Source organism: Semicossyphus pulcher, unplaced genomic scaffold, assembly GCF_022749685.1.
Source record: "Semicossyphus pulcher isolate SPU_LCO1_2020_fin unplaced genomic scaffold, fSemPul1.0.p SCAF_12, whole genome shotgun sequence".
Lineage (NCBI taxonomy): Eukaryota > Metazoa > Chordata > Actinopteri > Labriformes > Labridae > Semicossyphus > Semicossyphus pulcher.
Genome location: NW_027211626.1, coordinates 10,867,314 through 10,894,823, shown reverse-complemented (window position 1 = coordinate 10,894,823; position 27,510 = coordinate 10,867,314). Strand labels below are relative to the sequence as shown.

General features: G+C 40.4%; 2 protein-coding genes across 4 annotated transcripts in view; both read left to right on the top strand.

Annotated features, from left to right (window-relative positions):
* The window catches only part of LOC138588417 (receptor-type tyrosine-protein phosphatase epsilon-like), a 29,679-nt gene extending 4,263 nt beyond the window's left edge, over nucleotides 1-25,416 (top strand). For all 3 annotated transcript variants that reach the window (XM_069658526.1, XM_069658527.1, XM_069658529.1), the window contains exons 2-21: nucleotides 3,330-3,555; nucleotides 13,134-13,205; nucleotides 14,324-14,420; nucleotides 14,882-14,955; nucleotides 15,400-15,536; nucleotides 15,708-15,798; nucleotides 15,931-16,007; nucleotides 16,081-16,117; nucleotides 16,227-16,324; nucleotides 16,920-17,039; nucleotides 18,070-18,233; nucleotides 20,122-20,257; nucleotides 20,456-20,605; nucleotides 21,053-21,146; nucleotides 21,507-21,583; nucleotides 21,722-21,856; nucleotides 22,093-22,218; nucleotides 22,369-22,520; nucleotides 23,469-23,604; nucleotides 23,719-25,416. In XM_069658526.1, coding sequence (XP_069514627.1) covers nucleotides 13,139-13,205; nucleotides 14,324-14,420; nucleotides 14,882-14,955; nucleotides 15,400-15,536; nucleotides 15,708-15,798; nucleotides 15,931-16,007; nucleotides 16,081-16,117; nucleotides 16,227-16,324; nucleotides 16,920-17,039; nucleotides 18,070-18,233; nucleotides 20,122-20,257; nucleotides 20,456-20,605; nucleotides 21,053-21,146; nucleotides 21,507-21,583; nucleotides 21,722-21,856; nucleotides 22,093-22,218; nucleotides 22,369-22,520; nucleotides 23,469-23,604; nucleotides 23,719-23,793 — 2,043 coding nt within the window. In that variant the 5' untranslated portion in view covers nucleotides 3,330-3,555; nucleotides 13,134-13,138 and the 3' untranslated portion in view covers nucleotides 23,794-25,416. The remainder of the gene's footprint in view (nucleotides 1-3,329; nucleotides 3,556-13,133; nucleotides 13,206-14,323; nucleotides 14,421-14,881; nucleotides 14,956-15,399; nucleotides 15,537-15,707; nucleotides 15,799-15,930; nucleotides 16,008-16,080; nucleotides 16,118-16,226; nucleotides 16,325-16,919; nucleotides 17,040-18,069; nucleotides 18,234-20,121; nucleotides 20,258-20,455; nucleotides 20,606-21,052; nucleotides 21,147-21,506; nucleotides 21,584-21,721; nucleotides 21,857-22,092; nucleotides 22,219-22,368; nucleotides 22,521-23,468; nucleotides 23,605-23,718) is intronic.
* A 227-nt stretch (nucleotides 25,417-25,643) lies between these two features.
* Nucleotides 25,644-27,287, top strand: gnrh3 (gonadotropin-releasing hormone 3). The gene is made up of 4 exons (XM_069658525.1): nucleotides 25,644-25,695; nucleotides 25,890-26,032; nucleotides 26,686-26,766; nucleotides 27,093-27,287. The coding sequence occupies exons 2-4, from the start codon at nucleotides 25,895-25,897 to the stop codon at nucleotides 27,144-27,146; spliced, it is 273 nt and encodes a 90-aa protein (XP_069514626.1). The 5' UTR covers nucleotides 25,644-25,695; nucleotides 25,890-25,894; the 3' UTR covers nucleotides 27,147-27,287.
* Nucleotides 27,288-27,510: the final 223 nt, after the last annotated feature.

Genomic DNA, 27,510 nt, shown 5'->3' with positions numbered 1-27,510 from the left:
GACTGACATAAAACAGCCTCAGCTTCCTCTCCACGTGTGATGGTTATAGCAGCATGCATCTGTGCTACAAGATAACCCCCATTATATATGAAACAGCAGATTTGTCATCTTAGATAACTCTGTGCTGCTCTTGGTTAGAAGCCATCAATATTAGATTCGTGCATCAGGAAGGCAGCATGTGATAGCATGAAGAGTGAGCTTCATTAAACTCATTGAATATGTCGGGTGTTTGAATATCACCCATTTGAAGATGGATGTCGTTATTATTTTTCAAAATAAAGCTCTGACTTTTCCTCATAATCGCTCTTAGCTACAGTAATCAGTGTTGTCTGTTGTCCTATGAATTAATGATCGAACCACAGAGCGCTGGGTGATGACTGCACTCCCATAAAACTTTAATGGCCCTGCATGTTTCGTCTCTTAGTCAATGGACAGAGCGGCACAGAAAGGAAGTGCTTGTGCCTTCAGTGATCGCATGTCGTGAGCATGACTCCCCCTGCTTTAGGCTGAATGTGGAAGGCTGAGACGAGAACAATAACTGTGTGTGTGAGAAAAGATGAAGATGACCTCTTCAAAATCTCCCCAAAGACTTTTAGGAGAGTGAAATATGAATATGAATTGATACATTTGAATATTTGCCACATACTGTATTTTAAACCTATTTAGCCCAGCCTGTAATAGTGTATAACAATGCTAAAAAGCCTGGCATAGTTCTCCGGAGCGTGTTATTTCTTCAGTGTTGCATGTTACCTTTTATCTATTATTAATATCTCAGTATCTCTGCCTGGTAACTAAACTTTTCTTTAATCTTCTGAATCACAATCAGCAGCGAGTTAAGCTGCTCACATCCTGAGAACAGCCTCGTTTCTCCTCGTTCTCTGCCTGTGATTCATCTTTGATTGACAGACTCGGTAACGAGATTAACGTTTGCAGGCCAAAGGTCAAAGGTCACATGAACTGTGTAGTGACGTTTTTTTTCTAAGTATATGGTTCTTTTCTTATCCGCACATTCATCAGCTCCACATATTGAAGAGTAACACATTTCTCTGCTGTTCTAATCAGAGACATTTTAGCCCCATGTTTCCTCTTTGTTACCCTAAAGGAGCACTTCAGTGTTATGTGACAGCTAACTAGTTATAGGGAGTCCCACACAGCCAGTGAAAGCAGTTGTATAATGCTGTCTGTGGTTCAGGAGGAGTCCAGCCTGAGAAAATAACAGAAATTACATCATTTGAGTCATCTTAGCTTGGGTGTGGAGTTTGTAATACATGGGTGTTAACCAGGCAGGGACTTTCTATAAAAGAGTTACATTTTGGTCAGTGTAGGTTTCTGAGTTTGTGGACCTCAACCCATACCAGGGACACAAAGTCAGGATAAGTGGGCTGCTGCTGCTTTGATATGAACCTTTGTGCTTGTATACCAGGTGCAATTATGGTGAACGTCTACAATCTGATGTAAATAACTTGTCCATTTTTGAACCGCTCTAGTTTGCAAAGCCCTTCAAAATACAGATTTTATTTTACTTGCGAGTTCTAATTTAAGAAAAAAGATCAATCCACACTGTTGAATAGTACAGTATGGATAAATCAGACATTTCTTCCTGTATTCTATTGTTTTTAGTTTTTACTTTGTGCCTTTGATCTTCTTCTTGTCACAGTGTTAAAACAATACGGAAGCGGACATGCATCCGTACAGTTTATTTCCTGTGATAACCATAGACTGCATAAAAAGATGGACGACAGCTCTGGCTCCAAATGACATCACCAGTGCAGGATGGCGACGCCTGTCACCGTAACATCAGATAATTACACCTTGTATCGCCAGAGATGCGAAAGCACAGATCAAACTTCGTAATAGACTTAACTTACCTCATTAGTGTGGGCAATGGCAGCATGGCATGTTGTGGTCTGTCATACAAACAATTGCCAAACAATTATCCCGTTATCAAGAGAGAGCAGAGTAAATAAAATGTATGGATACATGTGCACTCAGGGCTTCTGTAAAGTCTTTAAAATGATACCAAGCATAGTTAAGTGAAACAGTAATAAAGTTCCCTGAATTAAGCCTAAAGAATGCACCAGTGTTTATTTGTCGAGTGGTACATTCACTGCAGTGTGTGGGTAAATTCATGGGCTGCTTACATTGACAGAGCTGCCAATCACTAATAGCTATCACATCAACATGGATTTCTCCATCATGTCTGGCTATGGACTATATCTGAGTGTGTGTCACTTATTATCAAAGCCTGGCTGTGGTTTTTAACAACAGAGAGAAACTGAACCGTAGGAGTGGGAGTACATTTTAAAGCCGCATTTATTAAAAGTCTATTGACCAGGTTTACAGTCCTCGGGTTAAAGTGTGTGCTTTTAATGGCAAACATGTTTATGTTCGGATGCCAGAGACTTTGCATCATTTGGAAAAGTTGAGCACAGCTCCTGCAGCACGGCTGGGAGGAGAGGTGTTTTCCATACCTTGTTCATTCATTCTCCTCAGACTGAGTGGGCCCGTCCAGCTGTGTCTGTGTGACTAACTCACCTCTTCTTCTCTGCTTTCTGCTCGGCTGCGTCACAGCGGCCAAGTGTTAACAATATGGCTTTGTGCCTCACACCTGTGGGCAGAAGGACTCTGGGCGAGTAGGAGTGAGAGGCAGAGGGGGGCAAGGTTTCTTTCTCAGACTCGGAGAAGACGATAGAATGACACAACAGTAAAGTCTTTGTGTAAATAGCGAAGAATTCACTCTAAAATACTTTATGTAATTGTATTCTTGTTGTCATTTTCTCATATGGATTCAAGGCTGTGTTTAATTAGGCTGCGTGGTTTGTGAACACAATTCTTCTGTTTGCTTTTATTAGATTTGAAGGTGGTTCTTACAGTTTTATTGCTGGATGCAGGCGGCGAGCGTGTGCAGACTTCTCATGTGTGGGAAGACTAATTTAGAGGCTAATTTGTGTAGAATTAGTTTTGCATGGTTGCCGATGAAAAGCTTGTTAATGTTTTTATTTTGCAACAGTGGGTTCTGTAAGATGATACAAAGGCTGCTGCAGAGCAGAGCATTAAACTGCATGTACAGCACGGATCTTTCCACGTCAACACACTCAGCCAGTTAATTAAATGCAGTGCGCAGTCATTCTCGCAGACATATTGTGCACAGATGCAAGCTCCCACTCATCCCACTTCTCTTTTGTGCAACTCAAGTTGTTTTTCAAGCCTGCCTCTGTGTTGAGTCACAGAAAAACTGCTTTGGTTACTGTTAAACAATGAAATATGTATAAAAGCTTGAGTTTAACTTTTATACATTTCTAACCTTTGTTTAATTTCCCTTCTTCCAGTGATCCTTTGTGTTTTCATCCTGATCTGAGGCTCCGACGCACCTCAAAGTGACCTCAGGCAAAGCCACCAACCTCTTCATCCACTACTGTTGCCAATACCTCTGAGAGGATGTGAGTACGAGAAGCAATAAGGGTCAAAAAACCCCGACAGAAGAACTGGGACCACATGGCTGCTATGGACCGAGGGGTCAACTGATACCAGATCACGCTGGACTTGCTTGGAAGTGTAAGTCTTTTATCAACCCCTCTGACCACACACCAGGTCAGTCGTCTTTCAGGGAATCAATTGAAATTCAATCCATTAAAGGGACATAATCCAATTTATACAGTGTCTCCTATCTATATGAGACTAGTTGGAATTCTAATCATCCCTTTAGATTGATTCGTTTGACCCTAACTGTGTAAAAGACAGCGATCTGAGACACCTATAGGGCTTAGAAGATATACACAGTAGCATTCTCAGAGTTATCATGTGTTTGTTCTGTTGAAAAATGATGTACAAGGAGAGGCGGTCCTGTTGAGAGCCTCCCTCATATGTGAAACACAGCCAACTCCATTTGAAGAAGTAGCAGTGACTTACCACACTGCACCGCTTCATCTTTTATACTGCCTCTGTGTACTGAGGATGTCTACCATTATGGCTGTTATCTCTGAACCCACAATCTAGACATTTATCTCCTGCAGCTCCTCTCCTCTCCTCTCATCTCTCCTCTCTCTCTGCTGCCATACTTTACTGACATGTGTTTGTGCTCTCGCTCCATCCTTTTCTTCGGCACTTGTGAAGTAGAAGTGGTGGCTGTTCCTGGTTCTCTGGTTGTCTTTTTTTGTTTTTGTTTCGCTCTGCCTTTGTTCCTGCTCTCCCTGGAAACAAAAAGAAAAAAAAAAATCTTTCTGTCTCCAACACAAGCCATCCATTGTGTGCCACAACACAAAATGTGGATCTGTCTTTGAGGCTGTATTGATCTGCGACGAAACTGAGACATGATTGGATGCAGCTATCTATTTGATATATGTTGCTGTTGTTTGAGATAACCCTATAACTGGACCATTTTTTACCTTTGTTATAAAGCCAATTACTAGCCAACAGTGCATGCTATCCATCTGTACTCTTGATATCTCACTCATGTTTAGAAATTAACGGTCATGCATCCTAATTTAATAAGCATTTTAGCTGGAAAATATCCACAAATGTTTAGTACAGTAGCTGTGTCCTAATTCAGGGGCTGCATCCTTCGAAGGCAGTATTTGAAGGCCGATTGCGTCACTGCAGAGCCTTGAAGGCTGTCCAATTTCATCATTCAGATGCGGCCCACAAATACATCCTCCTTTTCCTTCGGGCTCCAACATATCCTGAGAGTCATTGTGCGCCAATTCAAACAAGATGGGGGACTCTCAAGCGGGCGAGTAATACTTTTGAATATAAAACTTTGTAGTTTCTACTCAATCGAAAAGCTAGCAACAAATATTAAAACACATAAGGGGCCTTGATACTTTAATTAATCTTTAAAATAATAGGTTAGGTTACGTGACATTAGTTATGTTAGCTAATTAGCCAGCTAGGTACCTGTTGCTAGGCGACCGGAGATGCGCTTTGTGGCGCAAGGGTAAGTGAAGGAACAGCTGGTGACCCTCCGTGGACCAGACTCTCTCATTTCAGTTCGGACTAAGCAGTCTACACAGGCCGCAAATGACGCGGCCTTGTAGACCGCATCCTTTGAAGGATGCAGCTCCTGATTCGGGTCACAGCCTTAAACAGTTTTAAAGTCTGAGTTGAAAGTTCAAAGTTGGTCTGTTGGTTGGTTGGTCCACCACTTAAGTCGGGGGGGGACTTAAACATCTCAAGAATTACAAAGAACTGCCAAAAAATGTATTCATAGTTCGTGGTCCCCAGAGGATACATCCAAGCACTTTTCACAAGGACAAATTGCCATTTGATGAACCCCTGTCTGTTTATCAAACACCATGATCAGGCTGAATAATTTCCAAGCATCTAGAGTTACTTTTAAAGTAATAATCTGGAAGATTTTCATTTAAATAAATGTCTGTTAAGTCACTATCTATCGCCGAATGAGGTAACACAATGGTGATTGAGCATATGGCCCACTGATGAAAGCCTTTGCAGTATTACAGACTGGGTGGCGACATTCGCGGAAAAAATCACAAGCGGCGCCCAGTTAGTGACGCGTTTTCCATCAGCCAGCAGTGGTTGGTCTCTGAGCTAAGCGGCTGCTTTTCCGGTCTCTGCAAGTGTCGCGAGTAAACAGTAATCTACTATGGCTGAACAAACAAAGAAAAGATCGATGACTACAGGTACAACTTCAAAAATAAGTGAAAATCCAAAGAAAAAGAAACAAATTCGACGCTCAGTTGAAGGCAAAAATCAAGAGTTACAACCGGAGCCAACCGTGGACGTCACACATGCGACACTGACTGGATATCTGGGAAATGTGCTCTCGCAATTACCATTTATCGCCATAAGGTGCCGCCAAAGAGAACGAAACTGAGATCTTCAAGATTATCACTTTAATGAACACAATTCAACACTAATAAAACAAAGAAACAAAATGTTGCCTCATGACCAGCAGATGTCCTACTACAACCTTTGTTTTACTGCAGCTTTGTAGTTAAACTGAGTTCAGAAAACTGAATTAATTCAACATAGTTCATTGAACATTTTATCTTTAAAATGTTTTATTTTAACATCACACATTGTGCAGGTGCATGGATACATTCCTGCAACTAAGGAGCAGAGCCCATACTGCAGCAGGAACAGCAGTTTATGGAGCAGGTTGTCTTGTTTAGAGACCTGCAGCGCCACCCAGTGGCCACATGTTATAATAGTTGGTGACCAGAATAAATGGGGTCAGATATCTGTTCCTGTTTTATTTATAAGCTACAGAAATATTGATGCAGAGTAAGAAAAGAGGAATGTGGAAAAATACTGATGAACTCTAAAAAAAGGCTGTGCAAATATATTTGAGTGTATTGAGGTAAGAAAACATGTTCTTTTTAGATGTTTTAAAACATTTCTTCAAATCCTGACTATGATACTGGGGTATGATTGTGTACGGTCGCTTATTAATTAGTATTTTTGGTTCAAGAAGAAGTTTGTGTATTTGTTGTTTTCTGTTCAAACAGCAGAACATTGTTATGCTCACCTTGTCCTCATACTCCTTGTTTGGTCCTTTAAAAATCACTTGGTTAAACTTTGACCTTTGACCCAGGGTGTCATTATAACACAGGTGCAAGACTGGCTTAACCTGACCCAGGACCTGTGGGCTGTTTAGACCATGATATTTAATTTTCTCACTCGCGACTGTCAGCGGGGAATCAAGAGTTACACCCGGGGGCCAACCGTGGATGTCTGGATATCTGGGACGTGTGCTCCCACAATTACCATTTATCACCATAAGGTGCCGCCAAAGTGAACAAAACTAAGATCTTCAAGATTATCACTTTAATATGAACAAATATCAGTAAAAATGTGCATGAGCTGTACCTTGTACGTTGTGCCAGCTAAGATGCTAATTTAATGGAGAGTAATGTCATACCTGCTAAACATACTGTAGGCATGTTAACATTGTCATTGTGAGAATGTTAGCATGCTGACCTCAGTATGAATATAGTCATCGTGCTTGTCATCCTGTTAAACTGTGTGAGGCACGAACTGTATTCATTAATACAGATTGCATGAAATGGCAATCAACTATTGGCTTTGCTTGGGGCTATGTGATTTTATGTATACCCTCCATTAGGTCATAACTGTAGACCCTAAAAGCTCTTTTGACAGACTAGAGTGCTTTAGAAGGGACGATGAAATTTAACATAGCTGCTGGGACAGGCTGCATGCACCAATAACCCTAAGCAGGATCAGCAGTTACAGATAATGGATAGATTGTGAATGTAAAAGCAGATTCAAGCAGGAAGGGATTTAGTGGATGTAGATTTTTAGATGAAATGACACAGTAACAGAGTACATAGCATGTAAGAGACAGTGTTTTCAGATTTGAAGACTATACCTTTTAAACTGACCATTTGAAACTGGTTCCCATTCAACCTCGTTGCAGTGCAGCTGAAAAGGTGTAAATATTTACTCACTGCATTCCTGTATGCTTTGAGTAAAAACGTGTCTAATGAGGTACCTGTCTGTGAAGTTGTAATAGATTGCTCGTAAATACAGGGCTGCAATTTATTGTGTATCAAATTAAAACCCTTTGACAGCACGTATATTAAAAAAACATGACCGCAGAAAAACATCTGCAGATTAAACAACACAGAAGGAGGAGGAATAAAGACCATGTACGAATGTGCACTGTTAACACTAAACAACAAATGAGCAACAATCTAAATAATGTAATCTTTCTTCTAATATTAATGTTAAATCTGTTCTGTAAAAGAGACGGAAAGTGGGGTTGAATTTTTTTAACACAGAATACAGATGAATTATCTCCATGTTTCCTTACAAGACACACACAACAAACCCTTCATTTTAAGCTTGCCAAAAGATGTCATGTGACAATTAAGTTACAAACTACAGTAGCTGCAGTTGATGTGGCTTGCTTAACAGTTAAAATAAAGAGTTAAGTTTAGATACCTTGTCTTAGTCCAAGATGTCAACATGGAGTGATAATATTATGCTTTAAGCACCATATTTTTCATTAACACATTTTTCTCACACTCAGATTTCTGTTCTTTAATTCAGTAGCTTCTGGGTTATGGGAAAGGGAAATCTGTCTTCACGTTCAATCTGTGATTTTCAATCTGTCAGGATTCAGCTGAAGAAGGAACTTAGATTTTATGCGTCTGGTCGTAAAGGGGTAATACATCACCTTCCCCTGCCCAGTTCGGTTTGAATTAATGATGGAGATAAGTGAACGGGCTGCAGGTCTGGCATGAGAAAAAGAGACGTTTCAGTGGTTGGTGTTTCTGTTTTTGATGTCTCAGGTTCTCATGTGAGACTGGAGGTGAGGGAGATGTTGAAGTGAAGCAGAACAGATTCATTTCAGGGTGCTGTGAGTCTTGGGATTTGAGAAATGTGCTGTATATTTCACAATTTTTCACTTTTTCTCAGCTGTCTAACCTCTAATGAACTATCATGTGACGTGCTGATCTTCATCTCATCTCAAAGTCCATCAGTGTATAATTCTGCATATTTGTGCACAAAATATTACCATTACCCCCGAGGGGTTAACTCGCATGTGATGCTTCTGAACGTTAGCGTTGCATCATGCATGGGTGGGATGGTTTGCTTCTGCACTCCCAGCTCAAGTGATGCAGTATAATTTAATTCACTGAGAACATTTATGTCAAGCAGGTGCTGGAGGTTGAAATCATCACGTTGTTGCCAGTTTTTCATGAAGCAGACAGAAAAGCATTTGGATCTGGAATGAATGATGCAATAGCCGGTGGGGATGGCAGGAAAATCATACCAAAGCTTTGTTTGAGATGTGTCTTTCACTGTCATATGAGGATCAGATGATGTCATATGCTAATTAAGATATTAATATACACACCCGCCAGCCATTCATTATGTGCACTTGAACAATCTAATGGGATCCAATGCAACAGTTCTACCATGATTTATACTTCTAAAAATCTGTAATTTTTCAGTTTTTCTTAACTACGGAAGCTCTTAGAGGACAGGCATCCATACATTTTATTTACTCTGTTTTCCTGTAATAACGAGTAATTTAAGGTTGTTTTCTTGAGATCTCAATTTATTTATCTCGTTATCTCAAGATAACATCGTTGCACCACTGTAATGTCAGATGATCACAACACGTATCCCCAGAGTTGCAAAACCACAAAACAAACATAGAACCAGTGACCAGCCTGTTGTTTCGTTTTCTTGATCGCCAGAAAATAGCAATAAAGCAAGCTTTGTTATCTCGAGATAACGAGATAAATTAATCCATTATAATGGGAAAGCCAGCTTTGTTATCCCAAGGTGTCGAGATAAATAAGTCGAGATCTTGAGGAAAAAAAACGTACATAACTCATTATCACAGGAAATCAGAGTAAATAAAATGTATGGATGCATGTCTGCTTCGGGCTTCCGTAGTTAACACTGTCAGAAAGATTATTCTACATCATGTTTGTCATCGTGGTGGCAGAAGGGGTGGTGTTGAATTCTATTAAAAGGTGCTTTTACCAACACCCTTAATGTTGGTATGAGGTGGATGAAATAATAGGAACACCTGTAAATATGATGCAGTCCATTTAAACACAACCAAGATTTTGTATAATTAATACCTCTGACTGTGTCAACAACAGGACTACAGTAAAAACCAACAAGTTTCAGGAAGATAAATTTAGAAATGTTGAATTTTTTTATAATGGAATATATGACTAAAATCTTTACAAACTGTTTTATTAACACTAATGTCACTAAAAGTGACAATGAGTTCATTAAACATGCAGAAATAATCTAGCGAGCGGCTATGCTGGTAATGTTTAGAGTCATCTCCTACCTCTCCATGCACTGATGTGTAGCTTCCTCTGCTCAGCTGTGTTTTAAAGCCCCTCTGCTGGTCAGAGAGTCACACTACAGCACAAACTACATTAAGACTCAATTACATTCTTTTTTAACACCACTTCCTCTTTTTCTCCTCAGCGTTACAGGAAACATTTAATCTCGATCTGAGTCATCATTTTTCTATTTAATAGAGGCACTTAATGTGACAGAGTATTCAACACATTTCTATGTTCCTCTGTTTCCTGGCTATACGCTGTCTATACTGTAGCTGCCAGGAGATGACAGATATGCGGCGCCCTGTGCCGTGACCCGTACTCCCAGCATGCCTTGCGGCATAGAGCTGTAGGATGGCTCTGTGTGAGTGAATGTGACTTGCCCAGTGGGGTAGAGTGGGGAACAGGTGCCGACACTGTCAGCTTGTTAACACTGGGAAGAGAATTGGCTCCTCCAACAGAGTGTGGCACATATGCAACACATAGCCTTTGGCTGCGGGACGTATGTGCAGGCGTGCGTACATGTGAAGGAAATCAGTGTGCGTGGGTGTTGTGTGTTTTGCAGGCAGTGAGAATTCTTGGATATTAAATGCTTGCGAGGGGCGTTTGATTTTGTTTTCTGATGATTAAAAGCATGAAAAATAGCGTCATCAATTTGGACTGTGAACATTTAATAATGTCCGCATTCCGAGTGTTTTATTACTACAGAGAGAGACAGTATAATGTGCAAAACACAGAGCCCCTCATTTGTTGTTCTTTGTAAGATTGGACATAAATTTTAGCACATTGTTAGTGCATTATTATTTTATGCTCCATTTTCCACAAAAGCTTTGGGAAAAGAAACCCCCTAGTGTTACGTGCTAGAGATTCTCTCAAAGATCACAAATTAGGCCCCTAGATGACCCATTTCTAGAAGAACTAAATTGACACAATGAATTATTCCATGCTGTCTTGTGGCTTCTATAACGAGAAGGGGACTGGGAACAGAGGATAAATTAGGACACTCGTTTCTTGCTTCTTTCATTTATTCCATCAAAGACATTTAGGCAGATTTGCCCCGTTTGCCCAATTTATTCTGTGATTTCTTACCCTTTTATTTGGAGGACGGGAGAAAGAAAGATATTGATGTGAGTTTGGAGAAATTGGCTGCTACATTTTACAGATAATAAGACACAAGGATGATGTGTCAGAATCTATTTAATCCTGGTGTAGTTGTGAGGATCTTGACGTATTCTTTTTCCTTTTTGGAAAGACACTTGCGGAGCTCTGCCCCAAATAAATCCCTAATAGCTGCCAGCAATAAAGTAAGAGGGAAGAGTGAGTATGTGGCTGAGAATGAAATGATGGTTCATTGCAGAGGGAGGGAAAGAGGGAGGGAGAATGATGGAGGGAGAAAAGGGGAGAAGCTGCAGTAAAAGGAAAACAACACCATCTGGCCTTGTTCAGGAAGCCAACAGTATAACCTATATACATATGCTAATTTTCACACAGCAATCTAAGCCTGTTTATCAGTTTAAATATTCCACTGGAAAAAAAACAAAGGTTATGGCTGTTGACCCTGTTCTCATAGCGGTCATTTTCCTCTGACGCCTTGCTCTGGTTGGGAAGCTGTATGCTGTTATAATGCTTTACTATGTGTTCCAGGTTATAGGTCATTAAAATGTCGTGAATGGGAAACATGATTATCATTTCACTGCTTCAAGATTTACAAGCAACTGAAAAGAAAATTGGTAGAAAAATTATGAAGGGACAAATTTCAATTTAGACAACATATTTGATAACCCATTAACTAAATATAGATTAAAAGCTAATGTTAGCATTCAGCCCTTTCCTAGCTAAGAAGGGGCTGGATGCTACACAAGGATAGGAAAGACACAAGTTGCTAGCTAACAGTTATGTTAGCTAGGAAATGGTTGAATGCTAGCATTAGCTATTGTATGAGGGCACCGTTTCCTAGCTAACGTAACTATTAGCTAGCAATTTATGGCTTTTTATTTCTATCATATAGTGTAGCTAACATTAGCTGTTGCTATCTAACAGTTATGTTAGCTAGAAAATGGTTGAATGATATTGTTAGCTTTTGTTTGAGGGCATCATTTCCTAGCTAACATAACTCTTAGCTAGCAATGTATGCCTTTTAATTTCTACCATATAGTGTAGCTAACATTAGCTGTTGCTATGTAACAGTTATGTAAGCTAGGAAATGGTTGAATGCTAGCATTAGCTATTGTATGAGGGCACCGTTTCCTAGCTAACGTAACTATTAGCTAGCAATTTATGGCTTTTAATTTCTACCATATAGTGTAGCTAACATTAGCTGTTGATATCTAACAGTTATGTTAGCTAGAAAATGGTTGAATGCTATTGTCAGCTATTGTTTGAGGGCATCATTTCCTAGCTAACATAACTCTTAGCTAGCAATGTATGCCTTTTAATTTCTACCATATAGTGTAGCTAACATGAGCTGTTGCTATGTAACAGTTATGTTAGCTAGGGAATGGTCAAATGCTAGCATTAGCTATTGTTTAAAGGTACCATTTCCTAGCTTACGTATCAATTAGCTAGCAATTTATGCTTTTCCTACCAAATCGTGGAGCTTACATTAGCTGTTGTCTGAAGGTAGTTAATTGGTTATCAAATATGTTGCTTTATCATTAAATATGGCCTGATGTCACTTCAGATTTTCACTATCTATTGTCTTTTCAGTTGGTGGTCAATCTGGAAGCGGTGAAATGATAAAATATTTGCAGATTTCCAACAATATGTTATAGGATTACCAACCTGAAGCACATTAGTACAACATTAAATCAGTATTTTAGCTTCCCACCTTGAGCTTACCTTGTTAACGTGGTGAATGGACTGTATGAAACAATAGCTGGAAGGTGTGCTTGTCCTTTTTTTAACATGCAGGCAGCACATTGTTGTACATCAAAGACAACACAGCAAAATGAGATGGCCTCTAACAAATACTACCTGGAGCTAAACTTCACTGCCAAGTGTCCACAAGGGATGTGGTTACTGTCACCTGTGGGCTGGAGCCTCCTCTCGTTTGATGTCTGAATATCAGGTTATTTGATACGCTGCTGCTCTTTTAAGTCAGCCTGACAGCTCAAGACTGCGAGCAGTTTTCCCATAAGGACTTAAACTGCTCAGCAGAGAGACAGACATTGCTCTCAAGCCTCTTCAAAGCTGAGCTCTCCTCTCTGCCCTCTGTATGTTTCACTGAGCTGCTCATGCATTTCATGTTGATTCAGTGCCCTCTAGTGGAAATTTGAGCAATTACACGGTTCATTCTGTGTTTTTCTGACCCTTTTTCTTTTCTTTTTTTATTCACAGTGACAATGGTGTTATTTCTGGTTGGGATCTCTATTGCTGTGAATAATTCATCTCATGACAACCAGACTGCAGGTAAGTGTTAGCAATAACTGGAGAGCAGTTATACTGAATATTGCAAGAATCATACGTTAAAGCGAGAAATGGGCATAAATGAAATAATTTATTTAAGCATTTAATTACTCAGTTTAATACGCTTAGGGATCTTGCCTTTACAATATGTACTGGTCAGGTATGACCCACATTTTAAAGATACAGTAGCCTATGTAAGCTAATAAGCTAATAAGCTAAATAGCAAAGTTTAGACAGATATTGCTGTGTAAATGATTGTTCAGTCAGTTTGCCGGCCTCATGACTTCTACTGTTGCACTGCGTCTTATATTTTATCAATATCCAGTCAGCTAAGTCTCACTTGTGCCTACAATACTAATCTTTCAGCAAAAGCAACATGGCTGGTGTAGGTGAGAGGATTAGCATCATTAGTTAGCTTAACAGGAGCTCCCTGTTAGCTGAATAGCTCAAAGAGTTGAGACACTAGGGCAATTGGGATTTCCACACTGTTACTTTATTCTATATTTTAATATCAACAATTCAGTTAGCAGGTATCCAATGCACTATTTTCTCTGTTCATACATGAGCTGTAAAATATAGGCAGAATAAGCTGCACCAACTCTTGGATGACCATTAGATAAGCATGTCAGCACTGCATACACTCTCACCTCTAGTACATGACAACCAGACAAAGGAAGGCACCACCCTGTGGCCTTTTACGGAATTGCCGTAACACCACATTTACAACACTGACTAAAAAAAACAGTTAGCACGACTCTGTCCAAAGATATAACAATCTGCCTACAGGCACCTCTAATGCTAATTAACACTCTTTATCCTTGTGACCTCCTCTCTTCAATTTGGATTTTGTAAAGGTTAAAGCAACATGATATAATGTGTTTTGGCTTTCACACTGTTGAGATGATTTTTGACCTTTAAACAAAGTGCGAGAAACTCTGTCCTCCTATTTAGTCTTTGTGCCAGCTAACCAGCTAAGTGTAGCTCCATACTTTAACGAACATAGGGAAAGAAATCCAGCATGTGCAACCATCCAAAAATGTTAAACTATTCCTTTAAATCATTCTTTCTCTGAATATATACTTTTTAATGAAGCTATTATGATCCCTCTGTGTCCTCTCCAGAAAACCCCACCCATCAGGGTGCTCATGTGCTGCCCTCAACACTGGTCATATCCCTGCTGCTTATCATCGTCGTCCTGCTGACCATCTACTGTCTGAGGTGAATAAAGCTGCACACATTCACTACTTTCTCTCTCTACTACTCTCTGTCCCTTTTAGCATGTGTGTGTGTGCGCCTGCGAGTGAATGTATGTCAGGTCAGGACATCAGGGTGGGGGTGGTTTGAAAACAGGCGGTGAGTAGTGGCTTGTGGGTAAACAGCTGCACCTCAAGTAAGACTGCAAACAAAAACAGCCAGGTCAGGTCGAGCCACAGACACTCATTCACCGCCCGGCCGGCTCAGACGTCCTCCTCCCGACGACGACATGAGGAAGAACAGCTTTGCCTCCCTCAGATGGTTGATATTGGTTTTGGTATTTGTTGTTTGCCTACCTTATGTGCTTGACAGCCCTGTTCTAAAGACCAGGGTCAGCTCATTTTTGCTTTTCCAACACCGATATCTGCCCTTTATCTTCTCTGACTGTTTTCCTTTCTCTGCTTTTCTCTGTGTTTTTGCTTCAGGTTTAAAAACCACAGGAAAGGTCTGGTTACCTCGGTCGATAAAAAGATTCCAAATGGCTTCTTGGAAGAACAAGGTGCTGTTGTGCTGTACTCAATATAACCACCGGTGCATGAAAATATAAAGCAGCCTTTCACTTTTTATGTCTTTTTATGTTTTAATTGCAGATTTACAGTCTTTATAGAGTAGGAAAGTTTCACGATGTGAAGTCCAAGGTAGCTGGAAAGGCTTTGGAAGGCCCCTTTCCTTTTTTCAAGCACACAGGGAGCCGTATAAACTTTCACTTCAAGTAAAAAATAAATAAATAAACGGAAAAGGCCAAATTCTGAGTTAAGACAGTTTCATGCAGCAGCAGCAGCCCCATGTTTACGACTCTAGAAATCATTTTTGTCATGTACCCACTAAAGTAGGAAATCTTAATGGCCATGAGGCTTGTTTTTGCAGGTGCTATGAGAGCTTGTAATGTTCTCTATTGGGAAACGTTAGCAGTCTGACCGCCATATATTCCTTTAAAACACAGGAGAGCAGACAGTGGTCCTCCTCCCTCGATCTCCCTCGCCGTCCAAGAGGTACTTCCCCATCCCTCTGGACTCGCTGGAGGAGGAATACCGGATACGCTCGGCAGACGATGGCAAGCTCTTCAGAGAGGAGTTCAATGTAAGCGTGAGCTTGTGTGGTGTGGACTCTGTACACAGTCTGCATCATACTCAGACCTTTGTCCTGCAAGCTTCAGACAAGTACAGAAAATAGCAATAAAATGTTATGTTAGTAGGCTGTGTACCTGTGGCTTTATTTTTACCTCATGAGGATTGGGTTCTTTCTTTATAGTCGCTGCCGTGTTACTACCACCACGGGTCCTTTGAGGAGGCGAGCAGAGAGCACAACAGAGAGAAAAACAGATACCCAAACATTTTACCATGTGAGTGAGGATCTGTGTTCTGCAGCAGATGATATTAATATAACCTTTTATGTAGTTAACCTGCAGTTTTATGTCCTTATATTGGCTGGAATTAAAATAAGAACCTTGTCTGTTTTCTGCTCTTTTTCACAGATGATCATTCAAGAGTGGTGTTAAGTCATCTTGATGGACATCTGTGTTCAGACTACATAAATGCATCTTATATAGATGTGAGTGTTAATCACAGTTGGCTTTAATGCTGACGAATGAAAAGTGTCATTAACATATTTGGTTTTTACACAGGGCTTTAAAGAGAAGGGTAAATTCATCGCAGCTCAAGGTAAATCGATTTTTTAGCTTAATTTAGTGTTAAAAGTAATTTTGCGAGTAGCTCACTTTATGACCATTTGTTGTGTATTTTTTTTAACGCTTCTTTTATTCTGCTGCAGGCCCAAAGCTGGAGACGGTGGCCGACTTCTGGCGGATGGTTTGGGAGCAGAAAACGGCAACTATAGTAATGCTGACAAACCTAAAAGAAAGGAAGGAGGTTCGTCTCACATTATTTTCCCTCTACGCTGCATTCTTCTAATTAGCAATTGTTAAAGAGTGGACCTTTATACAATCTATACCATTAGTAAAACCCTTTTGTATTCTCATGACCCAAAGTCATGGGCATAATTTATTTGACCCTTTACCCAACTGAGAATCTATACAAAGTGTCACCCAGCAGATTAGTTAGCATCGCATTTAATTCAGCCTCAAAGGGATGATCAATTGAGAGCTCAAAAGCGGGTTTGATAGGGCAGAATGGAGGCATTGGGGATCAATGACGGAATAATTGTTGATAAGATCCTGAGAGGCTTCACGATAATTAGTCTGAGAATCTCGTTAATGAGTTGAAACGTCACCGTGAAGATCTTATTGACTGACAGAGGCGCACAAAGTCTCTGTGATTGCCTTTGAATTAGATTGTGAAATACACACGTTTCTATACGTGCACATGCGATAGACACAATTCATGCCGGGGTACAACCATTACAGATGTACGTTACAGTGATAACACTGTTTTGAGATCTTTACAGACATAAGTGTGGCTTCTTTTTTAAGACAAATAATCTTTATTGTTGTGATTCTCTTTCCAGGACAAGTGTTTCCAGTACTGGCCAGAGAAAGGCTGCTGGATGTACGGGAACATGAGGGTGGCGATGGAGGACTTCACTGTTCTGGTGGACTACACTATCAGGAAATTTTGCATTCAATATGTAAGTCAAAATGTGCATCATTTACAGTTATACATTTTGTGAATAAGGGATGCATTTTTGACACACAGCAGTGTTTTGTTTTGCACAGAAAGCAGCCTGACTTACATCTCAGCACATTTCTTATAATTAAATTAAAATGGAAACATTTATCAGGAAAAATCACCTAAGATCCACATAAATTTCACTTTTATTTAGACAAACACCTGCTAAATAATAGTGTTTGTTTCTTAATATAGTTCTTACTTGCTATAAAATAATATAATCATAATAGCTCGACTCTTATTAAATATTAACTAAAAACAAAGCTGCGTTCAGATAGTGTAAAACCCTAATGTTTCCCATGGGAAAAGTGGAATGTTTCAGTAAACTGTTCGAAGATACAAAATATAATAAATAAAAAAAAACAATATGGAAACACATTAAAGAATATTAAAGGGTGTATGTAATAAACACAGCATGGTGTTGTAGGTGTATTTAATATACAGTAAACACTGTTGGAATGTGCTCATCTTTAAAGCTCATCTTAAGAGGTTCTTACGCACATCATGTTTCTTTGCCTGCGTCTTTGACTGCCGGCTTCCTTCTCAGTGTTCTGCCAAGCCTTCAGATTGCAAAATTCACTTTGTTCCCTTTTCCATTTGAAGCCAGAGCGGTGCAGATATCCTCTCACACTCTGTGAAAACTGCGACTGAGCCGTAGCAGCGCAAGCCGACAGACTGGCTGCTTTTACATTCAGCTCTCTGAACACAGAGAAACCGAGTGTTCAAGAGAGTGAAATTATGTTCTCTTGAGAGATGTGAGAGCGTGAGGCAGAGGCAAAACCCGGACACATGTTTAATAATGATATTCTGTCTTACACACGCATGAAAATACAAATTGTTCGGTTCATTTGTGGTTCCTTTCCTGTCGCCAGTTTGTAGTTGACTGGCTGCATACAAAAAATACCACAATTCAGTTGAGGTATTTGTGTTTGCACAGGGACATTTCTTTCATGCACAGGGTTAAAACTTTGCGTGTCTGTGTTTCACAGCAGGGCAGCGACGGACCCCGAGCTCCCCGGCTGGTCACCCAGCTCCACTTCACCAGCTGGCCAGACTTCGGGGTGCCATTCTCGCCCATCGGCATGCTGAAATTCCTCAAGAAGGTCAAGGCTGTCAATCCGTCTTACGCTGGACCCATTGTTGTGCACTGCAGGTAAAATGTGCAGCATGGCATCTAAGAAAAGACACAGACATAGAGTTAGGGGTGATTGAATTTATTGTTTCGGAGGTAAAAACACTTCTGAGCAGTTCTTAATATATTCAACAACACTAGAAGCAAAAATATATCCTGGTTTTCTTTTTCTTTTCTTTTTTTCTTTAATACATTTTCACAATTGTAAGAAAGAAAAAATAGCAAAAATGAACATTACATCAGTACATCAGCTTTAAAAAAAAAAACAGCTCCAGAAAAAATCAGGAGACCACTCCAAATGTTCCTTCAATCAGCATCTCTCTCTACATGTCGTGGCCAGCCCAATCCAGATCTGAACCCCATTGAAAACCTCCTGAATGTGCTCAAGAGGAAGATGGATGGTCACAAGCCATCGAACAAAACCAAGCCGCTCCATGAGTGGCCTAATGCCACCCAACAGCAATGTGAAAGAGTGGTGGAGAGCATGCCAAGACGCATGAATGCTTTAATTACAAACCAGGTTATTCCACCAAATATTGATTTGTAAAAACATTAGATTCTGTTGTTTCAAAATGAACATGAATGAGTTTTCTTTGCATTATTCGAGGTCTGAAAGACGTCTTATTTGCATCTTTTTGTTTTCCTAACCAGTCGTCATTTTCTGCAAATTAAAGACTTAAATGAGATTATTTTATTTGGAAGAAAAACTTAATTTTACACAAACACAAAGCTATTAATAGAAGAACCAGAGAAAAACATCTTTTTGCAGTGGTCTCTTATTAGTTTCCCGAGCTGTATAGTGTCACACGTCCATTATTGTCCAAGGAAAGTCACCTGAAGGTACCACTGTTTCCTTCACTGTATTATAGGCAGGCCATTTCTCCCATATTTTGGAAATGTTTGCTCCTTTAAATCTAAGTGAGAACATCACCCTTTTTTATCACAAATATTACCTATCCTTTCCCTGAGGCTTGGAGGCTGAGGTTTGTACCATTTTACTTACAGTTCGTTCTTTTTTACCAGCAATAAACAGCATTTTACACAGATTCCAGTGTTTGTTTTAATCAAATCAAATCAAATCAAACTTTATTTATATAGCACCTTTCATGCAAAAAGAATGCAACACAAAGTGCTTCACAGAAAAATTAAAATCATATCACTAGAATTAAAAACATATCACAATAATACAAATATAGCCACATCCTCTATTATTACACCAAGATACAGGACATTAACATCATTAGAGATTCCACATCCAAAAATCTTTCTCAGAGCTACATGAGAAGGTTTTACTTTTTTAGACATGTGTTTGGCATCCATGATCCTGCCCTAATCGCAGAAGAGGTTTAAAGTAAAGCTTCCTATAACTTTATAGTATCATGATCAATACACTAAAAAGTGAACCTTTTCACTATATTACTAAAGGTCAAATGTGCTGTGTGCGTGTATTTTTCTGGTCGATCAGCGTAAAGTCTCACCAAAGAAATCTGTAGCCGATTGTAGCAACTGCTGCAACAGGTGCTCGGGGAGAGGGACTGTTGTTCTTGAATGGGGCCCATTGAAGAGGCTTCAACACCCCGCTGTGGAATCCCTGCTCTATGCTCCCAGAGGTGCCGTCCGCTGAAATGACCCTTGTAAATCTATTAGGAGTGGGTTTGAGCGCTTTTACACATGCTCGAGGCTGTCCATACGTGACGTCTGTGTTAGGAACACAGGGATGGTTTGGAGAAACATACCAAAAACTGTTTCATATCATTGAGTCGTGTCTGTTCTGTATTTGACTATAAAATATGACGCCCTGTTGATATTTGTCTTCACAGAGTTCTTATGTGACACATTCTGTTTTGTCGCTACACCTGGCTTTTTGTCAGAGATAAGACCTTGTGCCTTGTTGTTTGTGTTTTCACAGTGCCGGGGTTGGGAGGACTGGGACGTTCATTGTCATTGACAGCATGATCGACATGATGCACATGGAACAGAGGCTGGATGTCTTCGGCTTTGTGAGCCGAATACGAGAGCAGCGCTGTCAACTCATCCAGACAGATGTAAGTGTTGACCCTCTCCGACCTGTTGTTCTTTGGACTGACAGCTCCACTCGCTGCTCTGGTTGCGGCATAAACAAGCGAGAACACGGAAAAACAACCACGTCTGTGATGCGAAAATGCTGGGAAATAGTTTGGCAAACTACTTCTACCTTTTTTTTTTTTCTCCGTCTCCTTGACTTTGTGTGTCTTCCTCCTTAGATGCAGTACTCCTTCATCTACCAGGCTCTGTTGGAGTACTATCTGTATGGAGACACGGAGCTAGATGTGTGCTCTCTGGAGGGCCATCTGCAGAGGCTTCACAACACCAGGGCTCCCCACGACAGGCTGGGCCTGGAGGAGGAGTTCAGGGTAGGAAGAAAGAAGCTCACTCTTGAACATTTTCAGTCAGTAATGAATCGTCCCCATCACCCTGCACCCTACACGGGTATATTTTCATGGAAAACTTGCCCAGGGTGCCACTCCTGGCGGTAGTAACATAAATAACAATGCTTTGGATCAACTAAAACGTTATAAGGCACCACCATCTGCCACACACCATCCACTGAAGCTTGTGGAAAATTTCTCAATTCTGCTACAAAAAAATACCTCAAAAATCCTCCACACTGACTGCAATTATTCCCCACTGCCTCGTCTTTACATCATGCATTTTCTACTTCTTTTACTTTTTTGCATTTTTTTCTAATATTTGTCTTAGCTTTAAACAAAAAAACATCCAATATATTAGCATTTAACCGCCCCGTCCTGAGGCAAACAACCTTTTGATCAATCACTCCGCTCATTTTTCTCCCCCGTCAGAAGCTGACCAACGTGCGCATAATGAAGGAGAACATGAGAACTGGGAACCTTCCTGCCAACATGAAGAAGAACCGTGTGCTTCAGATCATTCCATGTAAGGACCGCTCTCATACTCCGATCAGTTTCATAATACATCACATCGGAGTAACATCAAAGTATCACGCTGCTAGTGGTTTTATAGATGCCGTACACAGATATCTGCCTAATCAGCCCGTGTCTGTGTGATCAATGACATTTAAATCAGGCTTGTATCCAGACGTAAAGTTGGAGAGCGGGGAAGAAAAGCCCGGCTGTAACTTTTTATAGTGAAAACTGATATTGGCTCTGGCGTGTTTGGCCTTAATAACACAGCTAAAGTTTTACTTAGCTGTTTTTCTTTCCATCAACCTCTTCAAAGTTTTATTTTATTAGGAATCACTTGTGGAAAGTTTCATTTCCCTTTTTTCTTTTGCAGATGATTTCAACCGAGTAATACTCTCAGTGAAAAGAGGACAGGAGTTCACCGACTACATCAATGCCTCCTTTATTGATGTAAGCACTCCCTCCCGACCTCCTGTATAGATTTCCCATAAAAGTATATATAAAGCTCATTGTTTCCTTTACAAACAATGCAAAATATTATGTTTGCCGCACTCTCAAGTGTTGTTTACCGGATGATCTGCCCTCCAGGGCTACAGGCAGAAGGACTATTTTATCGCAACCCAGGGCCCCCTGTCTCACACAGTGGAGGACTTCTGGAGGATGGTGTGGGAGTGGAGGTGTCATTCAATCGTTATGCTCACCGAGCTCAAAGAGAGGGAGCAGGTACAGTATGCTGCTCTCGCAAAAGTACAGGCTGGAAAGTAGAGTTGCACATTAAAAAAAGAAATCTTTTTTGATGCTTCTTATTTCATTGTTTTATTCCCTCTGACAGTCTGTGTATGTATTTAATACTTTCGTATTGTTTTTGCGGTGCACCCTGAAAGTATAAAAACAAAGATAGGATGTAAATCAGTCAAGTGGAGCCCCTAATTGCATTTCCATCTGACCTTTCCCACCAGGAGAAGTGTTTCCAGTATTGGCCATCAGAGGGCAGTATAACATTTGGAGATTATACCGTGGAGCTGACTGCAGATACAATGTGTGAAACGTTCACGCTCAAAGACATGGTGCTCACCTACAGACCAGTGCGTAATGCTTCATTGTCACATTTAAAGCTCTAATGTTAACATATTTGCCTCCCTGTTTTATCTGCAGCCGTCACAGATGAAACACTTTTTAGAATTCAATTTTTCTTGCTGCATAAAAGTAACAACGTAAACTCCCTGTCTCACCAGGAAAAGCAGTCACAGCACGTCCGGCACGTCCACTTCCACGGATGGCCTGAGATCGGAATACCGGCCGAGGGGAGAGGAATGATTGACATTATTGCCGCTGTGCAGAGGCAGCAGCAGCAATCTGGAAACCGTCCCATCATTGTTCACTGCAGGTGAGGAGCTGTGACGATCCTGCAGCATCATGTGCATCATCAGTATATATCACATAATGTTTCTGACCGCTCCTTATTTTAACGCCTTCCTTTTTCCGCTCACCTGAATCTCTCCGAGTGATATTGGGAGGAATTTCAGTTTTTCTTTTGTCTGTTACAATAAATTTTACATTTTGCCTCGGTAGGCCTGGTGTTCTCTGCCTAAACCACTTATGTGATCCCTTATAAAGACTTAGCAGTGAAAGCTTTGATCAGAACCTAGCTTCAGGTGAAGTGATTCTAAAGCAGCATGCCCCTGTGGGATTGATCCAATCCACTGATTCACAGTCAATTAAAACCTCTCAAAGTGAAATCTCCTCTGACTCCCACTATGATTAATCTGATAAGATGAGCTAACGACAGGAAATGGTGTCATCACTCTCTTCTATTCCTTCATCACCACTTGTCTAAGAAGGGCTTTTTAAAGCTTTTTCTCTGCCCCTGGGAGATGGGGCTAACCCGATGCAATCCCCAACGTCTCTCTACACTTCTCCTCCGACTCGCACATCACTCTCGCACTCGCTCCACGTCTCTCTCTCTCTCTCTCTCCATCCCACCATCATTGTAAACATTGACTCAGTCAAACACTGAGCTTCCAAACTGATTAGTGTTAGCGTTTGGATTAGCCTCTCTTTAAGTGAGGATGATTATTAGCACTATTACACAAAGGTCACCTTTTCTCCGGCAAACTTTTTTCCTTTAAAAGGGAAAAGGATGTGCAGCTAAGATTACAAGAGTTTCATTGCTTCATTACTGTTTGTCTTTCTCTGCTTCTTAGCTGTGTTTCTAAACCATCTGTAGTTCTTCCAAAGCTGCAGTTCTGCAACAAATCCCACCGTTTCCGAAGGCCGTCCGAGCGATGTGCGCGATGTGATGTGCTTGCTGATAGTGTTGTGCTTCGCGTTGCAGCGCTGGCGCAGGTCGGACCGGCACCTTCATCGCCCTCAGTAACATTCTGGAGAGGGTGAAAGCTGAAGGCCTCCTGGACGTTTTTCAGACAGTCAAGAGTTTACGCATGCAGAGACCACACATGGTTCAGACTGTGGTAGGTGGAAAAACCAGATAATATCAAAGCTGCAGTGCACAAACTGCCGGCTTATTCCCGTTTGTGTTGTTTGGAAAGCTTTTCTACACTCTTCCTCTCTGCTCTCTCTTCCAGGAGCAATACGACTACTGCTACAGAGTGGTTCAGGACTTCGTCGACATCTTCTCCGACTACGCCAATTTTAAATAACACAGTTTACTTATGTCAGATTAACTTATGCATTTTTTGTCTGAATGTTATTTTCTAAAGCAAGCTCTTTTTACATTTTGCACTTGATTACAGATCTAAAAAAAACGTTGTAACATACTGTAAGATAATGGAGAACATCTGTGCTTCAGGAGAGTCCGTCTCTATCAGGAATGTTTGTAACATATGGACATTATAAAGGTTAATTAAGGGGTTTGTTTGGTTTAAGAGGGACTGTATTCCAACTCTATCTATATAAATGATGTGTATATACTGTAGTATGTTTGCTCACGACCTAAAATGTGTCACTGATGTGTTGAAGAGTTCATGAATCCTCTTTTATTTCTGCTTGATTTACCGACCACAATGCCTTTAGTTTGGTCTTGTATTTTATGCTGCCCACTCAACATGCTTGACTGCTACGAGGAGAATTAATAGTGTGTTTTATAAGTAAAATAATTAATGCTTAACGTGATGTCTGACATGTGTTAATGATATTTATGATCTACTTACAGCTCAAACAAACACATAAAACTGACGATACATTTCATTCTGCAATCTGCTGCAAATGACTTCACTCCTGTCTGTGAATAACTTAACAGCTGCTGCCTGTTGCAATTTCATTCAACTTCACCAACTTTCTTCTGTTGCCTGTGGCAATATTACTGAGTAGATTGGCGCCTGACGCTGCAAAATGCAATTAGCCCACATTGGAACAGGCAGATAATAATGCAGTAGTGAATCCAAATGTATCCTTCTTACAGATGTTTGCAGCCGAGCTTCACGTCCTGCTTTAAACATTTTATACATTAACTCGCATGTTTGCATAAAGCAGTGCCATACCGATTAGAAAGACTCTTCTAATCATGAAGAACTTGTCACCAAGTGACACAATTTTACTACAGAGAAGCCAGATGTTTATGTTTAATTCAATATAGTATACACCTTTTTCAAAGTGTATTGGTTTGTTTGTACAAACACCTCTCAGAATAATATAAGGATAACAAATGTACCATATTTCTGTTCAAATAAGTGTGAGTGATGAGAAACTCAGAAATGCATACATGTTTGTTTTAATGAAACATTGAATGAAAGTGATGCAGCTGTTCATCCTGAGGGACTGCGATGAAAAACGTCTCAGACAAAATATGAAATATGCATGTCAACGCATTCGGACATATTTTGACTACGATAGTCTTAGTTTCATATTCTAACAAGACCCTGCTGCAGAATCAAAAGCATATATTTTTGCAAGGCTTCTGCATACTTCTTTTTAGATCAGCGAGACTCAAGTTTGGGTAAAAAAACAAAAGTACTTTCTACTCTGTTTCTACTTCCATTCTTACAAAGTCATACGATTGATTTACACATGACGCACTGCTCGTTTGATTATTTATTGTACATACATTCGTGTGGTCATCACTTCATTTTAATGTGTTCCCATCGCTGAAAGACGCAGAAGCAGGGGCGATGACAGCGAGGCCTTGCAGCTGATGTAACATAAATGCACAAGCATCTCGTTTCAATGATGTTTCTGCCTTTTCGATCTGTACCGATCTGAACTGCTGTTTGTTTGCTAAAAGCTGATTCCAATAAATAATAGATGGAGAGAAATGTCACATTTCATCTTAATGTCGTCTTTTTTTGTCCGTCTCCGCGCGGATGCATCCTATACAAACACAAAGACGTTTGTGATATATATATTTCATGCTGTTTGGGCCCTCACGGTGATGTCAGCGTATGTGAGCACTTAGCCAGCTCCATTAGTCCTATTTTGTGTCCCATTAGTCAGTTAATGTGTCACACCTGCAGAGAGGGGATTATAATCCTGACAACAGCCTTCTTCAACACCTATAAAACCCCCCTCTGGCTAATGCACCACATGCTAACAAGGCAAATACAGAGGTGAGTCAGTCCGCACTGAAGTTTGTTCAATGTTCATTAAGTTAGAATCACTCCTCTTACTAATTACTGTCTGAAATGTTGTTTACTTATGTCGTGCGACGCCGCGTAACCTCTGGTCTGCGAGCCGTGGAGCTGTGCGAGAGGAGACTGTGACACTATTATGCTTTGTGTTGCTAATTTGGCTTCCTCTGCAGCTCTAATGGAGGCGAGCAGCAGAGTGATGGTGCAGGTGCTGTTGTTGGCGTTGGTGGTGCAGGTCACCCTGTCCCAGCACTGGTCCTATGGGTGGCTACCAGGTGGGAAGAGGAGTGTGGGAGAGCTGGAGGCGACCATCAGGGTGAGTGATTTCTACTGTTTCAGGAAAATATGGTGGATAGATAGAGAGGTAGATAGAGAGAGAGAGATAGATAGAGAGAGAGATGGAGAGATAGATAGAGAGAGAAAGAGATAGTTAGAGAGAGAGAGATGGATAGAGAGATAGATAGTTAGAGAGAGAGAGATGGATAGAGAGAAGAGAGCAATAGATAGAGAGAGAAATGAGAGAGAGAGAGAGATGGACAGAGAAAGAGATAGATAGATAGAGAGATAGACATAGAGCTATAGAGATGAGAGAGATAGAGACATATAGAGCGAATGATAGAGAGAGAGAGAGAAAGAAAGCGATAGATAGATCTATTTATCTATCTATCTATTGCTCTATCTCTATATATTTCTTTCTCTCTCTAGATAAATAGAGAGATAGAGTGATAAATAGAGAGGGATAGAGCGAGAGATCAGATAGACAGTCTGGTGGCAGCTATTAGAGAAAGGACTTCCTGTAGCTGAATAAAACCTAAAGCAAAGTTGAGCAGGACTTCCTCGTACAAAGCGGTCATTTGAGGCCGACTGAGTGTTTGTGTCTCTTTTACAATCCTGTGAATGTTTCCTCGGGTTCAGATTTCACAGCAGCACCGCCTGCCTCCTCTAAAATCTCTCTTTTACTGTGCTTAGATGATGGGCACGGGAGGAGTGGTGTCTCTTCCCGAAGAGGCGAGTGCCCAAACCCAAGAGAGACTTCGACCATACAATATAGTAAGTGCTTATTATACATAATTTATCACCAGTGTCTACTTCAATTGTACAATATTAATGTACACTACCCCAGTGTGTGCCACTGTGTTCCAAAGATGCAATGACAATATACAAACTGCTCGTGACGCCTTTTATTTGTCCCCTTTTGCTCGATTGAATGTGTGAATGTTTAATTTTTATCTTTTTTAAATGTTGGCAGAAGTAATGCTCGTTTGCTCCGAGTTGTTTGGTATCTGAAATATAAATGAAAATTTAAATATTTGCTATATTAAATATTCAAGAGGCGGATTAAACTGTTAACTGAGATGGACTTTCATTCCCTTCAGATGAACGAGGAGCCCAGTCACTTTGACCGAAAGAAAAGGTTCAAGGATTATTGAAGATAAAAAACACAGACTGTATTTTCATGCTGAATTCAACATATCATCACCTTTATTTCTCCGATGTTATGTTTCTCTGTAACATTTAAATCCATTTCAGATTGTAATAAAGTTTTTGAAATCTGGTGAAATCTCTGAAACGATGCCTTTTCAGAATAAAAGCCTCTTTCAAAAGCTTAAATTGCCTTTGTTGAGCAGCCACGACCGACAAGCATGACAAACCTGTGACACAACAATCCCAGCATGACAACAGCTGGTGATTAAGCCAATTTATTAGAAATCAATGACTTAATTGAATTTGTTACAGTTTTGGTAATTCCATTTTCTGCCACAGCGGTCACGTGCATATGTGATGTGGAAAATT

Bases quoted from the DNA above. Each gene is read 5' to 3' on its own strand.
- gnrh3 (XM_069658525.1), top strand. From the start codon at position 25,895: ATGGAGGCGAGCAGCAGAGTGATGGTGCAGGTGCTGTTGTTGGCGTTG. The intron at 26,033-26,685 runs GTGAGTGATTTC...TACTGTGCTTAG, and splicing joins AGCTGGAGGCGACCATCAGG to ATGATGGGCACGGGAGGAGT. The intron at 26,767-27,092 runs GTAAGTGCTTAT...CATTCCCTTCAG, and splicing joins GACTTCGACCATACAATATA to ATGAACGAGGAGCCCAGTCA.